The 17,847-nt window shown below is 38.4% G+C and overlaps 4 protein-coding genes across 7 annotated transcripts; 2 read left to right on the top strand and 2 right to left on the bottom strand.

The window, feature by feature from the left end:
- Positions 1–228: 228 nt before the first annotated feature.
- LOC126320586 (uncharacterized) lies at positions 229–4,239 on the bottom strand. The gene is made up of 3 exons (XM_049994054.1): positions 4,145–4,239; positions 981–4,000; positions 229–835 (listed from the first exon to the last, which is right to left on the bottom strand). The coding sequence occupies exon 2, from the start codon at positions 3,546–3,548 to the stop codon at positions 1,005–1,007; it is 2,544 nt and encodes an 847-aa protein (XP_049850011.1). The 5' UTR covers positions 3,549–4,000; positions 4,145–4,239; the 3' UTR covers positions 229–835; positions 981–1,004.
- Positions 4,240–8,340: 4,101 nt separating this feature from the next.
- Positions 8,341–12,006, top strand: LOC126320583 (uncharacterized). Its single transcript, XM_049994048.1, has 2 exons — positions 8,341–11,821; positions 11,890–12,006. The coding sequence occupies exon 1, from the start codon at positions 8,371–8,373 to the stop codon at positions 10,501–10,503; it is 2,133 nt and encodes a 710-aa protein (XP_049850005.1). The 5' UTR covers positions 8,341–8,370; the 3' UTR covers positions 10,504–11,821; positions 11,890–12,006.
- A 79-nt stretch (positions 12,007–12,085) lies between these two features.
- On the bottom strand, positions 12,086–14,964 carry LOC126320584 (probable threonine--tRNA ligase 1, cytoplasmic). 4 transcript variants are annotated; one of them, XM_049994049.1, is made up of 4 exons: positions 14,830–14,964; positions 14,547–14,689; positions 12,769–14,249; positions 12,086–12,456 (listed from the first exon to the last, which is right to left on the bottom strand). In XM_049994049.1, exons 1-4 carry the CDS (start codon positions 14,915–14,917, stop codon positions 12,144–12,146), a joined length of 2,025 nt encoding a protein of 674 aa, XP_049850006.1. In that variant the 5' UTR covers positions 14,918–14,964; the 3' UTR covers positions 12,086–12,143. The 4 variants fall into 4 exon arrangements, with proteins under 4 accessions (XP_049850006.1, XP_049850008.1, XP_049850007.1 ...); XM_049994051.1 differs by lacking the exon at positions 14,830–14,964 and adding an exon at positions 14,412–14,451 and having other exon boundaries at positions 14,547–14,628; XM_049994052.1 differs by lacking the exon at positions 12,086–12,456 and adding an exon at positions 14,412–14,451 and having other exon boundaries at positions 14,178–14,249; positions 14,830–14,958.
- LOC126320585 (probable dual specificity protein phosphatase DDB_G0281963) lies at positions 14,846–16,358 on the top strand. Its single transcript, XM_049994053.1, has 5 exons — positions 14,846–14,920; positions 15,030–15,172; positions 15,280–15,421; positions 15,476–15,988; positions 16,069–16,358. The coding sequence occupies exons 2-5, from the start codon at positions 15,052–15,054 to the stop codon at positions 16,160–16,162; spliced, it is 870 nt and encodes a 289-aa protein (XP_049850010.1). The 5' UTR covers positions 14,846–14,920; positions 15,030–15,051; the 3' UTR covers positions 16,163–16,358.
- Positions 16,359–17,847: the final 1,489 nt, after the last annotated feature.

The raw sequence follows: 17,847 nt of genomic DNA, 5'->3' as shown, positions 1-17,847 counted from the left end.
AGTAGTAGAAGATAGGACACGCGATGATAGAATATAAGATAGGATAGTGTGACGATAGGATAAGACAATATGACAGTAGAAGATAAGATAATGAGATTAGTTAATATGACAAGATGATAACATAAAGAATACAAACTATGATATAATGAAAAGAGTGACTAGATAGAGTAGATACAGGTTAGATAAAGAACGTGCTATAGATTAAGTAGAATAAGAACGGGTTATATATTGGATAACGTAGAAATGTATTGTATATTAGATATACAGAGCAGAAATCTATTATATATTAGATATACAGAGCAGAAATCTATTATATATTAGATATACAGAGCAGAAATCTATTATATATTAGATATACAGAGCAGAAATCTATTATATATTAGATATACAGAGCAGAAATCTATTATATATTAGATATACAGAGCAGAAATCTATTGTATATTAGATATACAGAGCAGAAATCTATTGTATATTAGATGTACAGAGCAGAAATCTATTGTATATTAGATGTACAGAGCAGAAATCTATTGTATATTAGATGTACAGAGCAGAAATCTATTGTATATTAGATGTACAGAGCAGAAATCTATTGTATATTAGATGTACAGAGCAGAAATCTATTGTATATTAGATGTACAGAGCAGAAATCTATTGTATATTAGATGTACAGAGCAGAAATCTATTGTATATTAGATGTACAGAGCAGAAATCTATTGTATATTAGATGTACAGAGCAGAAATCTATTGTATATTAGATGTACAGAGCAGAAATCTATTGTATATTAGATATACAGAGCAGAAATCTATTATATATTAGACAGAATAGAAGCGGATGCTTGATTAGATAGAGAGGAATGGATAATATATATGGTAGAGGATGTGGGTGCTTAGTAAAATGTAGATAATATGATATCTAAATATCAATATTTTAATCTAAATAATTTATGTTTTATAATTTATCTATTATCCTGCATACATACACACATATATCATAATTCCGAATTCTAATTTGACACCATCTCTATTCCAGTTCTGCACACCAACATTATGATAACCACCTTCAATCCGTGTGTATAGAATATTGAATCAACTGATGACTTAGGCATAGGCTTATCACTATATTCACAGTGTATGACATTACTGCACAATTTACTCACAGGTCTAATAAAACAATTTTTCTTTTCGATAGATGGAGGTAACATCGCATCATTACAATTTGCATTCAAACTGCGTTTCGTTGAGCTAATGTTCATACTCATCAAATTTGTCAGACGGTTCAGATCAGGAATATTACCTTCAAATTGATTCTCTCTCATTTCTAGAACTCTAAGGTTAGTTAACTTACCAATTTCACTTGGTACAGTCCCGCTCAATTGATTGAAACTCAGATTTATAATAGTTAACATAGTCAGATTAATAATCTTAGGCGATAAACTACCACTGATACTGTTACTGTTAAGGTCCAAATATTGCAATTCAGTCAGTGAATACAGACTATCAGGTATTGAACCAGATAAATGTAATCCACTTAAGTCAAGATGATTTAGTTGATTCAGCTGTCCAATGTCAGCACTTAAACCACCAGTAAAATTGTTTCCTCGCAGACTCAGATGTTTTAGTTTGACCGATGCATACAGACCATCAGGTATCGGACCACGTAAACTTGAACTACTTAAATCAAGATGAGATAATTGGCTCAGCCTCCTAATCTTGGTACTTAAATAACCACTAAAATGGTTCCCTTGTAGATTCAGATGTTGCAATTTAACCAGTGAATACAGATTATCTGGTATCCGGCCAGATAGATTTGACCCGCTTAAGTCAAGATAAAATAGTTGATTCATCTTCCTAATCTTGTCACTTAAACTACCACTAAAATTGTTTCCTCGCAGATCCAGATATTCCAATTTGATTATTGAGTACAGACCATCAGGTATTTTACCACACAGTTTCAAGTTATTTAAGTCAAGATACAATAATTTATTCAATCTCCCAATATTATTAATAAAATAACTATTAAAACGGTTTCCTCCTAACATTAAATACTGCAAGTTGGTTATCGAATACAGACCATTAGGTATATTACCAGATAGGTTTGATTTAGCTAAGTTAAGAGTCCTTAATTTGTTCAACCCCCTAATGTTATCACTCAGACCACCAATAAAACTGTTCCCTTCTAATCCCAGATACCGCAAATTATCCAGCGAGTACAAGCCACCAGGTATCGGACTAGACAGGTTTAAGCCACTCAATTCAAGATATTGTAATTTGTTCAACTTCTTAATATCATCATCTAAATGACCAACAAAACGGTTATTTGCTAGGTCCAGATGTTCTAATTCAGTCAGCGAATACAGATCAACAGACAGCTCACCAGACAGATTTAATCCCCTCAAATTAAGGTAACGTAGTTTAGTCAGATTTTTAATCATCTTCATACTGAAGAAACCAGTAAATTTGTTTCCTTGTAGATTCAAGTATTCTAACCCGGTTATTGAGTACAGACTGTTAGATATTTCGCCAGACAGATTTGAGCCACTTAAGTCAAGAGACAATAATTTACGTAAATTCTTAATATCACTACTTAAATATCCACTAAACTTGTTCCCTCCTAACATCAGGTGTTCCAATCCAACCAATGAATACAAACCATTAGGTATCGAGCCAGATAAGCTCAAATTACTTAGGTCAAGCGTCGTTAATACATTCAGCATCTTAATATTATTACTTAGACAAGCATTAAACTTATTGTTTGCTAGCTTCAGGTATTTCAATTGGGTCAATGAATACAGATCCTCAGGTATCTTATTACACAGACATAAATTACTTAAGTCAAGATCAATTAATTGATCCAGATTTCCAATTTTAGCACTTAAATGACCAGTGAATTTATTATTTGATAGATGCAGGTGTTTCAATCGGGTCAATGAATACAGACTATCTGGTATCGAACCATTCAGACGTAAGTCATTTAATTTAAGAAAATGTAACTTATCCAGTTTTTTAATGTTATTACTTAAATGACCAGTAAGCTTGTTGTTTGATAAATCCAGGTGTCTCAATTGAGTCAATGAATATAGACTTTCAGGTATCGAACCATCCAGACGTAGGTCACTTAAGTCAAGATGGATTAATTTAATCAGGTTTCCAATGTTAACATCCAAATGATCGACGAAGGAATTCGATGATAGAGACAGATGTTGTAATTTGGTCAATGAGTAAATTGCCCTTGGAATAATGCCTTTTAGATCCGCATTCGCTATAGTCAACCTAGTTAATGTATTTCTAATTTGGACAATATCCGTGGGAAAAGCATGCAGCTTAACACCAATTAGTTTAATCTCAACGATCTGCTTATCATTACCATTGCAAGATATTCTGGAGTCACTGCAGTAATTTTGTTCTGAAATTGCTTGACTGATATCGACGAGCTGACTATTTAGCTTGCTCACAAATACCTTAGAAGGGTTTTTCTCCATAATCGTAAATATTGCTGAAACTTGACCCAGCACGATCGCCAATACCAACAAATTATTGAGTACTTTCATATCTTTCTATCAGACAACTATTCTTTATTTTACCAATTTCGCGCTTTGTGTCGGGTAAATGTCCATTAATTTACTTATCTTGGAAAAAATTTTTTGATCAAACAAGTGTCTTAATAAACGCACATTATGTATTCTTGTGCATTTAACATTTCTATACATAATTTTATCTCTCCTTCTTTTCTATATATGTATATATTCTAATCTTTCTTACGTTTCTTCTATAATGTCCTTATTTTTTCATATATGCTCACACATACTCAGATTCTGTGCCTCATGGGAGCGTTTTGAGTAAATAAAGAACTGAGAGTGAACAGACGCCAGAAATCCTGATAACTTGGCAGTTATTTCATCGGAGCGCCCCCGAAGTGGTCTTGTATCTTCATTATGACACACAAGGTCTACGTTTCACCTTCCTTGTTTCCAGTCTAATGTTGTCATTAAAAGCACATATGCTATACATTACGTTAGCACTTGAAGATCTTTGTATGCAATTTTTGACATGCAATCAAGCGTAGTTGACGACTTCACTACATATCGCCGCAATGCACATAATAAATAGCGTATCCGTGGCGCAGTATATATAATAAGTAGCGTACCTGTGACAGGGACAATGCAAGACAGTAAGAACGTATGATTTACTTATCAAAAATATATCAAAAAATGTATTGGGCACTTGTATTTATAGAATAGTCTAAAATAAGAGCAGACACATTCTATTAGAATAAAAGCCGACAGGTAATATTATAAAAACATTGGCGAATAGTATCCACTGACAGAAATGCGAAAAGTCAAGTCTAAAAAATAACAGAATTTAATAGCAATCCGTTGTATCATGTACCTTACACCAATCACCAGATATTTGCTGATAATATGTGTATTTGTATTGACATCACGTGCAACTCTATGCGAGCATGAAAACGAACACTTCTCGTTCTGTAGCTGCAAAAAAGATGCAGTAATGCCAAACTTGTATTCATCTTCGGAATTTTGCAGCAAGGGTATGTCAATAGCGAAAAAGATTGCAATTCAGGGAGCAAACATTTTAAATTAATCATAGTAGTTGGAAGTCTGCTACCGAAGGTAAGGACAAATGGAAACAGAACATATGCCGGCTATTGTAAACGAGATGCTGCAGTTACTCAAGACTTAAATCTATTTTCGTACCGGGAAGTTTCGGCTATTGGTAACTACTCTAACGATGTATACTTTAACGTTACATCAGATAATACTGTATGTGGTGCATTGAAAAAAAACTATTTGATAGATGGTTATTCAGTATATGCTAATGATAAGGTTTTAACCTCTGTTCATCTTAATTAACTATTGATGTTGAATCTAGTATTTTAAAGCAACCTACCTTGCATCCAATGGTGAATTGATGAATGACTTTGGATTTTTTTTATACAGCTGGAAAAACAATACAATTTTGAATAAATCTGATAGCTTTTTTACAGACAACTATATTTTCTCTCACTTGAACAGGGAGATGAATGAATGCTATAATCAACACAGCTATTCTCTACTGTTTGGCCCGTTTTTTAACGGTGATACAATTGCCTTCTATGTGACAACTGATGGCCATAGGGGTTCAAACAGCCCTGAAAACAATACACATTATACGATCCAATCACTGAATGAGCGTACTTACAAGCACCCGGCCACATGTGTCCGTCTGGAAAATACAAATAGCTATCTTATTGCAATAGATTTTGAAGACAGTCGCGGCCACAGATATTATGACTATGCTGGTTTTTTGGTTTCTATAAACTTCGATATTGGTAACGTCTCTGCTGATGCGCCCTTAACCTACGCAGATGGAAAATTGAATGTATGCTTTCCAATGCTTGGCAAAGATGCAAATGATAAGGATTTGCAAGATTTATATTTTGAAAACTACGTTTATAGGCTATATGTACCACGTTTCCCGTCTCACTGTGCATACGGAGTTCGGATAGGGTATCCATGGAGTTGGGCCGAAAGAAATAATCATACAATTGCAGCCGTTTCATTAGGCTTGGAAACTATTTGGAAAGATTATGCTCGTCAGGGAAAAAAAATTTCATTAAAATCTCCAATCTATGAATATCAACAAGTGAGCTCGAATCCCTTGAATGACAACACGTATGAATCGAACAGTCATCCTAACCACGAATCAAGTAGCAATCCTTATCACGGTTGTATCTGGGCAACCTGTGACTCAGTGCTGGTACTAATAAGAAAACTAGAGAAAATGCAAGCTTTATCACAATGCAAAGACTCAGAATTACACGTTTGCTCTTCTACAAAAGGAAACATGTCACTTTTGCCGGCGTCCGTTAACATATCAGTCCCCAAACTAGGGAAATCAAGATATATGGTACCAGAGCTGGAGCTAAATTTACCATCTGAGCCTGTCATCAACATGGCATTTTTCGTTGGTGTAGCAAGGAAAACCCAAACGACTAAAGATATAGAATCAGTAATTCAGGAGTTGCTCGAAGAAAGCAAATTTTCAGCCGCGACTATCAGCATTTATGAATACGTTCCTAGTTCAGACAAGTTTTATCAATTATCTGCATTCACGCTTCCCAGGGAACGTTCTGAAAGCAAGAAAGTTACTGAATCGTTTTTTGATATCGGATTTCCAGCAGAAACTGAAGACCGTCCTACGAGTATTTTGGAGGCTGCAGCGGACGTCCTTAAGAGCGTAGAATTGCATGCATATAAAGCAGCTATTATCATTACAGACAGGATGTGGGTCGGGGGTCAGGAAGAAAGTTTTATATCAACCATAAAGAAAACTGGTGTGTCTGTTGGCTTTTTCATTCCAGAAACTATGAAAAAGGTTGTCCACAATTTGGTTTCCGGTCTTCCATATGCCTGGTACGATAGTAGACTAGAGACCGAATCATGGCTGCGTTCTCTATATCACCGATTCTTGAGTGGCCAGTATCTTGCTAGAGCGTACAATCAGACTCAATTTTACCTAGCTGATACAAGTCTGGATCATCTGTTTGAGGTTGAATCACGTCTTAAGAGTGACGGAGGTAAGTCTCACGTTTTAACGCCAATTTTGAATTGGAAGGGCGGTAGTCAAGTAATTTCGCGTCCTATTGTTACTCACATAATCGCTCCTGGGTGGGGTAGTACACTTGTTAACATAAATAGCAATAAACCCCCGGTGGGGAAAAACCTGCAGTTCAACGTTAGTACGACTGAATATAAAATTGACTTTCCTGTATCAGACCCAGATGGAGACTTAGTCAATATTCAGATAAAATCTCTGCCAGCATCTGGCAGTTTGGCGAACGTCAAAACACTTGATCCCATTCTAGAAAATCAGTACATTCATTACTATCCTGAAGGTGAAGTGAATGAAGCTGTAACGTCTGTAATTTATAGAACTGGGCTTAACGGGGTATACTTTTTTACCTACGTTGTCAGCGACGGCTGCGAAGACAGCATGACCTATACTGTAAGTCTTACTGTCGACAGCATGAACACACAAATTCGAGCAAAAAACAAGACGTTCACGCACTGGGGCTATCCCCGGAACCACAGCCTTTATATTCCGTTTAACATGAGTTCGGCCATATTCGATCCAAATCCTCATTTCCCGGTAATAGTGAAGTTCTTAGAATTACCCAATCCAGATGTGATGGGAAGTTTGTATGACAAACAAGGAAATTTGATAACTCAATCGAGTTATGTCAAATCGACAGACGATATCTACTACTCTCCTGCGACGAGAACAACTGTTCCTCCTAGAGTAGAAAAAATTGCTACATTCTACCTCGTCGAGTCTAACAATGTCAGGAACCAATCTAACTATGCCTATTTGCATGTTTCATGGAAGCTTGAATTTTTACCACCCTTACTGATTACCTCTATCCCTCCCTCAAGAAACTCCTCAGATCAAGGGGCCACAACTATTACCCTTGGCCTCACCGACACTACTGCGAGTGGCGGATCTCTTTACCTGGTTCCCCTTGATCATACAAATGGATATGTCAATATAAGTGAAAAAGTTCATGATCTCGGTCCACCTAATCAAGAGATGCTGCTCGCTGAAACTGAACAAAATCAAAAAGATGTCAGGTACACATTTGAACTATTCACGGAGAATAACACATTCAGATTGAAGCTCTATTTTGTGAGAAAAGAAAGCCCCACATACAAATTACCAGATGAAGTTCTGAACGAATTCACTGCTACGTACTCTCATTTACAAATCTCCATTGAGGAGGCCCTTGCAGAACTTAGAGAAATCAATAGTGTTTCAAATATGCTCGAGCTGTACGGTCCTCAATTCCGCAAAGATCTTTGGCTTTACAAATTCACACAACGGCCGAATTTTTCTGGAAAAAGCAAAATCGTTAACAACTCCATGCATTTTAAGCTAAATGGACCCTTTGCCGAAGATCCACGTGAAGCGTTTGAACTGTTTTATATCATGACGTGGATGCCAGACTTTGGAGCACTTTACACCGCTGAAAATACGAGAATACATCTAGGTAGACCTTATAGGGCCCAATTTGCCGCTCCAAGTGCCGAAAGCGTTTCCAAGCGGGTCTATGTCAGCGTTGACGTGGTCTTCGTACCGAATCTAGAAATTTTGGACACGCTGAATTCAGCAAAAAACTATTCAAATAGATGGGAATTCAGGTACATAGTTTATGGTTTGAAAACGTCCTTTATGGACTTTTGTTGGGACATCTACTCAGCTCCATATTGGTGGGACTTTGTTCCAGAATCTCGAGATCAAGTAGTATATACACATGATCAAATTCCAGTATACGTGGACGTATTTGTCGCGGCTCTGCCGAAGCATCCCTGCTATATTATGTTCATGGGCGCGGAATCGCTAGATCTGCCGCAACACAAACGTCTGCTTCTTTCAATTTATGCCACGACTTCTTCGAGCGAATCCCCAATCGATATAACTAAAGGCGGCGTTATTATGAAGGAGCCGGGTATTTACACGAGAATATGTCTGACGACAGTTAATGCGTTCTCAGGGGACAACTCAGAAAATAAAGAGTACAGCTTGGATGTTCTGTATAAATGTTGCAACGAAGTAAAATGCAGCGGTCCTTACTCGATGAAAATTCACATATCACCCGGACCCGCTGTGCCAATCGCCCACGACGTCAACTTCTATATCGGCTCAGCGAAAATGAACGAAATTAACGTAAAAAGGGACCGAGAGGACCGCCATGATCCAGAAACAAAGATCATTCTCCTATTCTATTCTGATATGAATAGAAATTTTTACCTGAACAGCAGCAAAAATAGCATCATCGACACAACTCGTCAGCATGTAACGCTCGATTCTCAGACCTTTTACTATCGTTCAAATATCTCCTCCATTGAAAACCTAGATACCCCGATAGATTCACTGGACTATGTTATTTCGCGCTCGAACTTGTGCTATTCAAATGTAGCAAAGATTAGGATATTCAGGATACATGACATACCGGACATTTCCGAAGCAGCTTTGGAACAACTTGAATCGGCAAGAGAATTCAGCACCATTTTTAGCTTGGTCGATAAACGAATTCTAGAACCACACGGACAGGAAGCTAAAGCCGTTATAAAAACCTTGCCAAATGGGGCTCTATATCAATGCATCAGAGATTCAGACGGTGTCTTTCCTTTTAACCTGCCAAAAATCGTCCAGATTGATGAAAAAGAACTACCTTGTACCGTCTCGACTGCCTCCAGTTTAATATATAGACCGTTTGTATCCAGCTTACACAACTACAACAACACCTTCAGCTACGACCTCGTCAACCCCGTCGGCAACCTGCTTCCAAAGAAACTCAATATTCACATCACATCCATCAACCAACCTCCAAGAATTATATACATAACTGAAAGATTTATCTCCTCAAGTCAGACAAGCGAATTCAAGCTATTTTGGAACATCGCCGAATTGGAAAACCCAATTCATGAACACAATATGACGTTAAAACTGCTGGATGCGTGCGAAACCGACGAATGGAAACTTTTCCGCTGTCTAGACAACATATGCGAAAATGTAGACATGTCCCCAATTCCAAAACAAGACAGCTACCTGTTGAAGCCCTCATACACGGTTGAAAGAAACTGTTCTTATTCCGAACACCTTAGCGAAATAATGACATTATATCCGTGTCGCTACGCAGCATACAGATATCTATTCTATCCAGATCCCAAACTTAATCGCAACTGCTTTTACCGCTTGATGCTCCGTGTTAGCAATCCCGTATTCGAATCTAGAAGTGTCAATATAACTCTTAACGCCCTATCTACGAACAAACCCCCGTTTATTTGGGTGCCTCCCCTTATTGAATTCAGCTATCCTGTAAAAGAACTATACATTAAGAGCTATAAAGACGAAGACCTGTCATATGACAAATACGCATACGTTGACGATACTGACGCCCGATCTGATTGCAAAAAAAAACTAACCGTTAAAGTCGTACATGGCGCCGTCGAGAACTTCCGAATCATTTCTGACGTAAAAATATGCGAATCCCCAACCACCAGTTCATCAACGCTCGAATGCTACGGGACAACTGACGAACTGAATTCTCTCTTCAAAGACTTAAGGGTTATTATGAAAACTGATACTGTCGATATAAAATTTTTGTTGTCAAACGAAGGCTGCGTTTCCACCTCCAACACGAGCATTGATAACGTCTATATATCCTCTGTGATGACAAGAATTATATACACACGTTCTGCAGACTCTCACATTCCTCAAGCTAGCTACATTATTGCAGCCTCTTTTACTGTCGTCTTCTTCGTTTTTGTGGTCTTTGTTTACAAAAAATTACAGCGATATTTTTCTACCCCTTACTTCGATGTTGAACGAGAGATCAACATGGCGCTTTTAATGCATCACTCTCATGAAAGTAACCCCAACTCTAGTATCTCAGTCGATATTCAGCTTTCTGAAACAGACTCTGATGGACATGACTTTTCAATGTAGGACAAGGAAAAACGAAGAGCGAGTCTATGCGCCTGGAAACCAATAACCGAAGTACTTTACTACAAACTGGAATGCCCAGAACCACACTATATTGTTGCGGGGTTTGCTGATAACGCATTATGTTGACGGATCTATAGATAATGTCCAGACTTTTAATAAATCTATAGATAACCAATAAATTGAATTACCTGTGCAGCTCAGCTCAAAGTTCGCAATTGCCCCCTACCGCCACAATTCCGATAGCAAATAATATGGTGGTGAAAGGTCCAGAAGAATTCCAAGTGCTTGAAAGTTCAACACTATATCTAGTCAATTGCTCATTCCCTTATTTGGCTATATTTCAGTTTAACCCCAAAAAAATTTTTCGGCACCTCAAAACGAAAGGCATAACGACTCGCAACACCTCTTATGTTCTTTCAAATAGAATCCTGCTATGGTCAGTTCTCACTATCACTCTTAGGAAAACCTGCACTCACCAGGGAGTAAAAAACAGTTTCAAACGACAAAGAACTCATCAGGTCCGACAGTGATCTTTCGTCGTTCCACTTTTATCAAATCCATCTCGCAATTGCATAGCGCTTTTGTGTCTCCTGGTTGCCCGATGATACCCTTACTTCGTCTTCTTGCGACACGATGTGGTCGAGCTTGTGTCTAACTCGACCACATCTCAACTGAAACCAAACAACGTCACCAATGACAACGGGGTCAGGTCGCCTAAAAACAAATGGATAAAAAGTACGAGGCTAAAAAAAATGACTCACAGTAATTTAAATTACCAGCAAAAATTTGCTTTTATGGCCGTGCGTGATGAAAGACGTGCGATCATGAAACACTGCAGAGCATAGAGGCATAGCCGCATTTTTTTGAGTAGAGGCCCACAGCAAACCATGTGCCTAAATACATGTACTTGGAATTTACCGAAACCCAAGATGACTGGAGCACATAAAAAAAAACGTAGCTGATTCAATCGCATAGTGAGAGGAATTGGCATATAATGATGATGAGTCTAGCCTCTAATTAAGTGGAAATATCTGTTGGCTGATAGCTACAGATATATGTATACACATATGCGACGGTCAATTTTACAATAATGCCATAACTTACTGTGCTGGATGTCTTTCATGCAAAAAAAAATGTACCCTCTTTTTGCTATTGTACAGGTTTTTAATTCACAATAGTTTACGCGCCTTATCAAGATTGTACTCCCAAAATACGCCATAAGTACGGTGCTACAAATTTTCCATATGCTGTGCATACCCACTGGAGCCACGTTGGATGTTACTTGTGCATACTCGACTGTTCCTCTGTGCGCGTTCCAGTACGGTCTCAACCGATGATTCCGTTCATAAATGACCGTGTATCATGCTGATACTTAGTACAATTCAGAGTAGACCAAATGCCTTCAAACAAGGCCGGCAGTCCTGTTAGACGATTGCTACATTAACAACTATCTTCAATGCCAATAAACTACCCTAAAACCAGAACGACGTAACGTACAAAAAAAACATAAAACCTTAGAGCAGACCTAGGTAATTTTAATCAGTTAATGAAAAACTGTAACGTGGAAAAGATTCTAATAACATTTAAACCTGATCAGCACAAAAGCTGTAAAGCTGAAACAATACATCTACCATAGCACTTTATTTATAGTTGTCACGTAAACTGTTGAAGTAACTGATCAACTCATCGACTTTCATCTCTTTTGTTTCAGGCGTGTCACGGAAACGAAGGCTCACCGTATTCTTCTCCTGTTCGACCGAGCCGACTACGGCAATAAAATTAAACTGCGAAACTTGTGCATCACGAATCTTCTTCTTCAGTAGATGCATCGATACGTCCAACTCGCATTCATAGCCGGCCTCATATATCTTCTTTTGAACATCGGATGCGTAGTCAGCGGATTTCGCCGATACAGACATTACAATGCATTGTCTGGGCGACAGCCAGAATGGCCTATTTGTCGTTAAGAAAAAAATGGGCGTCAGCTCTCGTCGCTCTATTCGTACTCTCTCGACCTTATTGTCTAAATAACACTAGAGCTTGATGTGCCTCATGCAAATCCACACACCAACTTCAACTTCGCAAATGCAAATACACGCAAAACAACTCAATTCACATCAACGATCGCCGAGCAGTTAGTCCTATCGCACGTTTCGCGGCCACAAAGGCGCGCAACGCGAAGGGCCTTTCTACTCTGTCTAAACGATTTGTACACGAATCTTTCATATCTTTCCAATGCCATGGTCAAAATTTCAAAAAACGTACCATTTTCCGGCATTATGCTCAACGAGTATGGCAAAAAAGCGTTCAAAAGACCCAAAAATGGCTCGGTGAATAATGATAGGCTGATCAAAGGTGTCATCAGGACGGGCAACACGCAGGTCAAACCGTTGGGGTAGCTGAAAGTCTAGCTGAATAGTAGGGCATTGGTGTGAGCGGTTGAGTGCGTCGGTGAGATGGCCGTCGATCTTAGGACCATAGAAAGCGCCATCTCCAGGGTTGACTTTCCAATTATCTCCATGTTTGAGGACGAGAGCTCTACGAAGTGCAGCTTCTGCCTTTTCCCAAGTTTCCAAGGAGCCTAGATGCTTCTCGGGCATGGTGGAAAGTTCGAATTGTACCTTAAAGCCAAAAACAGAATAAACATAGTCGACGAAATCAAGGGCCTTCAGAACTTCAGACTCAATATGTTCCTGGAGACAAAAAATATGGGCGTCGTCTTGTTGGAAACGACGGACACGTGTTAAACCTGTTAAGGCGCCACTGAGTTCATTGCGATGTAGAGCACCAAAATCAGCAATCCTAATAGGAAGGTCGCGATAAGATCGGGGCTTGTTGGCAAACATCAAGCAATGGACAGGGCAGTTCATAGGTTTCAACGCCCAATCTTGATCATCAAAACGTAACGGAAACATGCAGTCTTTGTAGTTGTCCCAATGCCCAGAACGACGCCATAGATTGACGCTGTAGACATTAGGGGTTATCACCTCACAGAAACCTCTCTTTCGATATTCACGGCGGATAAACTCCTCCATGCGATGGTATATTACAACTCCACGGGGCAGGAAAAAGCACGCACCCGGAGAGTCATCGTGGAACATAAACAGTTCCTGATGCTTTCCAATGACACGATGGTCACTTTCCTGTGCTCGGCGACGCATTTCACTCCATTCCTCCATTTGTGACATTTTCGGAAAAGACATTCCGTACACTCTCTGCATCATATCTTTCTTCACATCCCCCTTCCAATAAGAAGCCGAATTCATCACCAACTTAAAAGCCTTCACATAAGACGTATTAGGAATATGAGGCCCTCTACATAGATCAACTGCATATCCACATCGATATACCACTGTTGTCCCGTCTATTGGCACTTTCTCCTTTATGATATCAAGTTTATATTTGTTGTAGCTGAACAAACGCACTGCTTCGTCATACGTCACAACCAAGCGTTCAAATGGCTGCGCCTCCTCACAAACCCGCTTAAATAAGCACTCTATTCGATCATAGTCCATATCCGATATCGTCCTTCCACCTGGTAAGTTCGAATCTTGGAAAAAACCGCCCTCTTCCAATGGCGGTCCATAATACAGATGGGCCCCATATTCCAGTTCCATTACCTCACCCAAAATATGAGCGGAACTATGCCAAAACACCTTTTTGGCTTCTGGAGAATCCCATTTTAAAATTTCAAGAGTTGAATCGCCTTCAAATGGGCGATTCAAATCCCACAATTGATCGTTCACCTAGCAAAAAGAACAACAAACTGTCAGCAATAACTAAAAGTCTCACATTTAGCCGCACAGCAGTCACCATGTATGCATGTTCTGGTTAGACATTCGTTCCAAAACAGACTCGCTCTCCGCTATTGATTCGCCCCCAAGCAAATTGCATATCCCTCTCCATACAATGGCACAACCCGTATAGTGAACGTGTCTTGTTCATATCCTTAATACGGTACAAAAAGGTATATAATTTTGTATGGTCCAGTTTTAAAAACACAAAACACATTTCGATAACCCTTGGACAAAAAAATAATGTACCTTAGCTACAATAGCCTCACGCGCTAATGACCCCGATATCCCAAGCGCTATCTGGTAGGGGGTAGTATCATTAGACATACACTTTTTCACAGTGCCATCGGGTAAAGTCACTGAAATAGGATGGCACTCCCGCTTCTTGCCATCTTTAAAATGCCAAAACGCCAGAATAAGTCAATATATGCTATCGCTGTAATAAGTTTTTACACCATATTAAAATAAACTAATCCTATCTTGTCATTTCTATCATCGGGTCATAGGTCATACAACCGTTCTTCATAGATACCTGATATAGTCTTTAATTCATCCCATAGTTTAAGGCGCTCGTCTATAAACGCGGAGGAATATTGCCAATCCACTCGATTTTGGGCCATTCTGTATGTTGATCAGTTTACACCAAAATACTGCTCAAATAAAATGCAAAATATTTTGACATTGCTAATTTTAATGATTATCTTATCCTCACCACTTTGTGTTTTATCCCAGTATTCAGCTATATGTTCATCACATGGAATCTGAAACATTGGTTCCAATTGTACCTAACTTGTATTGCGGGAATCTTTACGATGCAGAAAATGCGCGCCTTTTAAAAACCCTCAAAATAACACACATTTTGTCGGTTGGGCAATGTATGTATACAACCCTAATGCTACACTGTTAAAAATGTGCGGCCGGAACACTGATGCAATCGCAAGCGCTTATGTGCTTGTGTGACTGTTCTTATAAAAACGTTTAGTTCCCCAAATACCATTATGTCATATCAAACATCAGTACTTGGATGTCTTAGACATGGATTGTCAAAATATGATTCAGTACTTTAACCAGGCTTATGATTTCATCGAAAATGCAACGAAGGACGGTAGCTGTTTGGTTCATTGGTATGTCAGAAAATAAACAAGCAAATGAACGCCAAAACTGACGGCTCACTCAAGTCAGCTTGGAGTTTCACGAGCACCAACTATATGTATCTCTTATTTAATTAGAAAATACCGCATGACCCTTAAAGAGGCAAAAAAGACAGTGAAAGCTGCAAGGCCAATAGCATCTCCCAATTTCGACTTCTTGAAACAACTACAGCAATACGAACGTTTGTGTCAATCCAAGGCACAAGACTCGACGAACTGCGATGATTCAGAAAATATCATGGTGAATAGACAGCCTAGCTATACCAATGGGAATAATATGTATTCTTGCAAAATTTGTCGAACCAGCCTTTTTCAAGAAGCCGATGTTGTATTGCATTGCATAGGACAGCATACGCATTCATATAAAAAAATTAGAAAGGATATAAAATCTGATTCTATACCCCTTACCTGCACTAGTTGGTTCATCAAACGTAAGGATTGGATGGGTGATATGACAGAACTTCAAGGAGACATTGCTTGTCCAAAATGTCATACTAGACTGGGTAGTTGGAAATGGGACGGTTCTCAATGTTCTTGCGGGTACGCGTAGCCATTATAACAAAATTGAACTTGAAAAAAAAGGAAGCAATAACTGATTATTATTTAACACTCGTTTATAGAACATGGGTCGCCCCATTCATTCAGATCTTAAAAAGTAGATTAGACTGCCCCGTTAACGCCAATTCTGAAACAAATGATAAAGTTGATCAGTAAACATTTGCTTTTATTTCGTATCTTGTACTCAAATCCTGAACATATTTATATTCCTCTTCTAGACATTGATATCTACGGAACCAAATAAATCTAAATGAAATGAATCTATCTGCAACGAGATGCCCATATGCAAACAATTCCAGCTGCCCTAGTTACTCTATGCATCGACTATAGAATTTTATAAAAAATTTTTACGAATGTAATCCTTTCCTGTTTTATTTCTCGTTTCTTGGCTTCTTTAAATTCCCCCACACTTGCTATTTTTTCTTTTGAAAGACTGGAAAGTCTAATTATTACAGTCAAGCGTACAGAATATAAATTGTCATTGTTCAACCGAACAAAAACCTTTCTTAGTTCGTATCTTATAATTCCATGTCACTCAAAGACATGTAAAAAATATTCTATTCGTTCAGGAAAAGCTCGTAGCTCACGGACATGCTTTACTAAGCGGTGATTGAGCAATGAGAAAACTGCATTATATGTTTTTGTACCAATGCATAACAAACCTATCCATACTTACATCAAATGTGTAATCCAAAATTGTGTGCTATACCTGCTATTTCAAATAATGCATACACCATCAAAATCCTGTACTTGCATGTTATGTCTAGTTTTGGGCAGCCTTTCTATACACACGCTCGGACTCTGTCTAAAACATGTTCTAGATTCAACCTACCTAAAATTTATCTCAAACCGATACAATTTTTTGATTCCACCTGAGTAGAAATACGTTTGTACAGGCAATCTACATGGAGTAATAGCTACTATCATCATGGCGCCTTTTCGAGGACGTGGAGTGTTTGTAAATCTTGGAAGTCTAGCCTCTGTTCGGCCAATTCTTTTTCAGTTAAAAGTGACATTCATGGATAAAGCAGAAAAGCATTTACTAAAATATTGCATGAAAACAAAGCCCATATGGAATAAACATTATGACCGCAAAAATCGCTATTATAAATGGAGACAACTAATCTAATCCGCCCTCAAGAAATCGCGTGCGATTCGTGGCTATTTTAGCATGGCCGTGGATAAAAAACATTGAAAAACGACAGGTCTGTTAGGGCTCGTAAAGAAAACGATCTTAGGCTAACTTTATGACCCTGGTAACCAAAATCAGAACTACAAAACGCGATTAATACAACATTTACATGCCTACGTAAAACCACATAGGTTATAATTTAAAGATTATTAGAAATTCTTCGACTAACGCTACAAAAAACAGATGGAAATGAATTTAATACATTGCAATGCGCTGGCTAGACAACATCTGTTATGTTACCAATCAAATATTCCCCGTTCATTCTTCGGTTTTTAAATCAAAATTGTTTTTAGATAATAAAAATGCCACAGCAAGGTAACCCGGAAATAATCGGCAACTCACTGTTATTCGTTTGAATAGGTGTAAAGGTATAAAAAAGACCCTGATAAGGATTTCATAAAAACGTGGCAACCTGTTCATACGCTTCAAAAGGGAGCGAAAGAAGTTCAGGTTATTAAATCCTATGGTCAAACTAGTCCTGATTGCTTGTTCGGCTAAAGAAAAAACCAATAATCAAATTCGACAAGACTCCTAATATATTTTGTCAAAGTCATCAAGAAGATTGTTTAAACACTAGGCAGTTAAAAAAAGCAACGCAAAAAGTTTTCAACGTTCGTATTCATCTGACCTGATGTCTTTGCATTTACAA

Source organism: Schistocerca gregaria, unplaced genomic scaffold (assembly GCF_023897955.1).
Source record: "Schistocerca gregaria isolate iqSchGreg1 unplaced genomic scaffold, iqSchGreg1.2 ptg000728l, whole genome shotgun sequence".
Classification (NCBI taxonomy): domain Eukaryota; kingdom Metazoa; phylum Arthropoda; class Insecta; order Orthoptera; family Acrididae; genus Schistocerca; species Schistocerca gregaria.
This window is presented reverse-complemented; position numbering and strand designations above follow the sequence as displayed.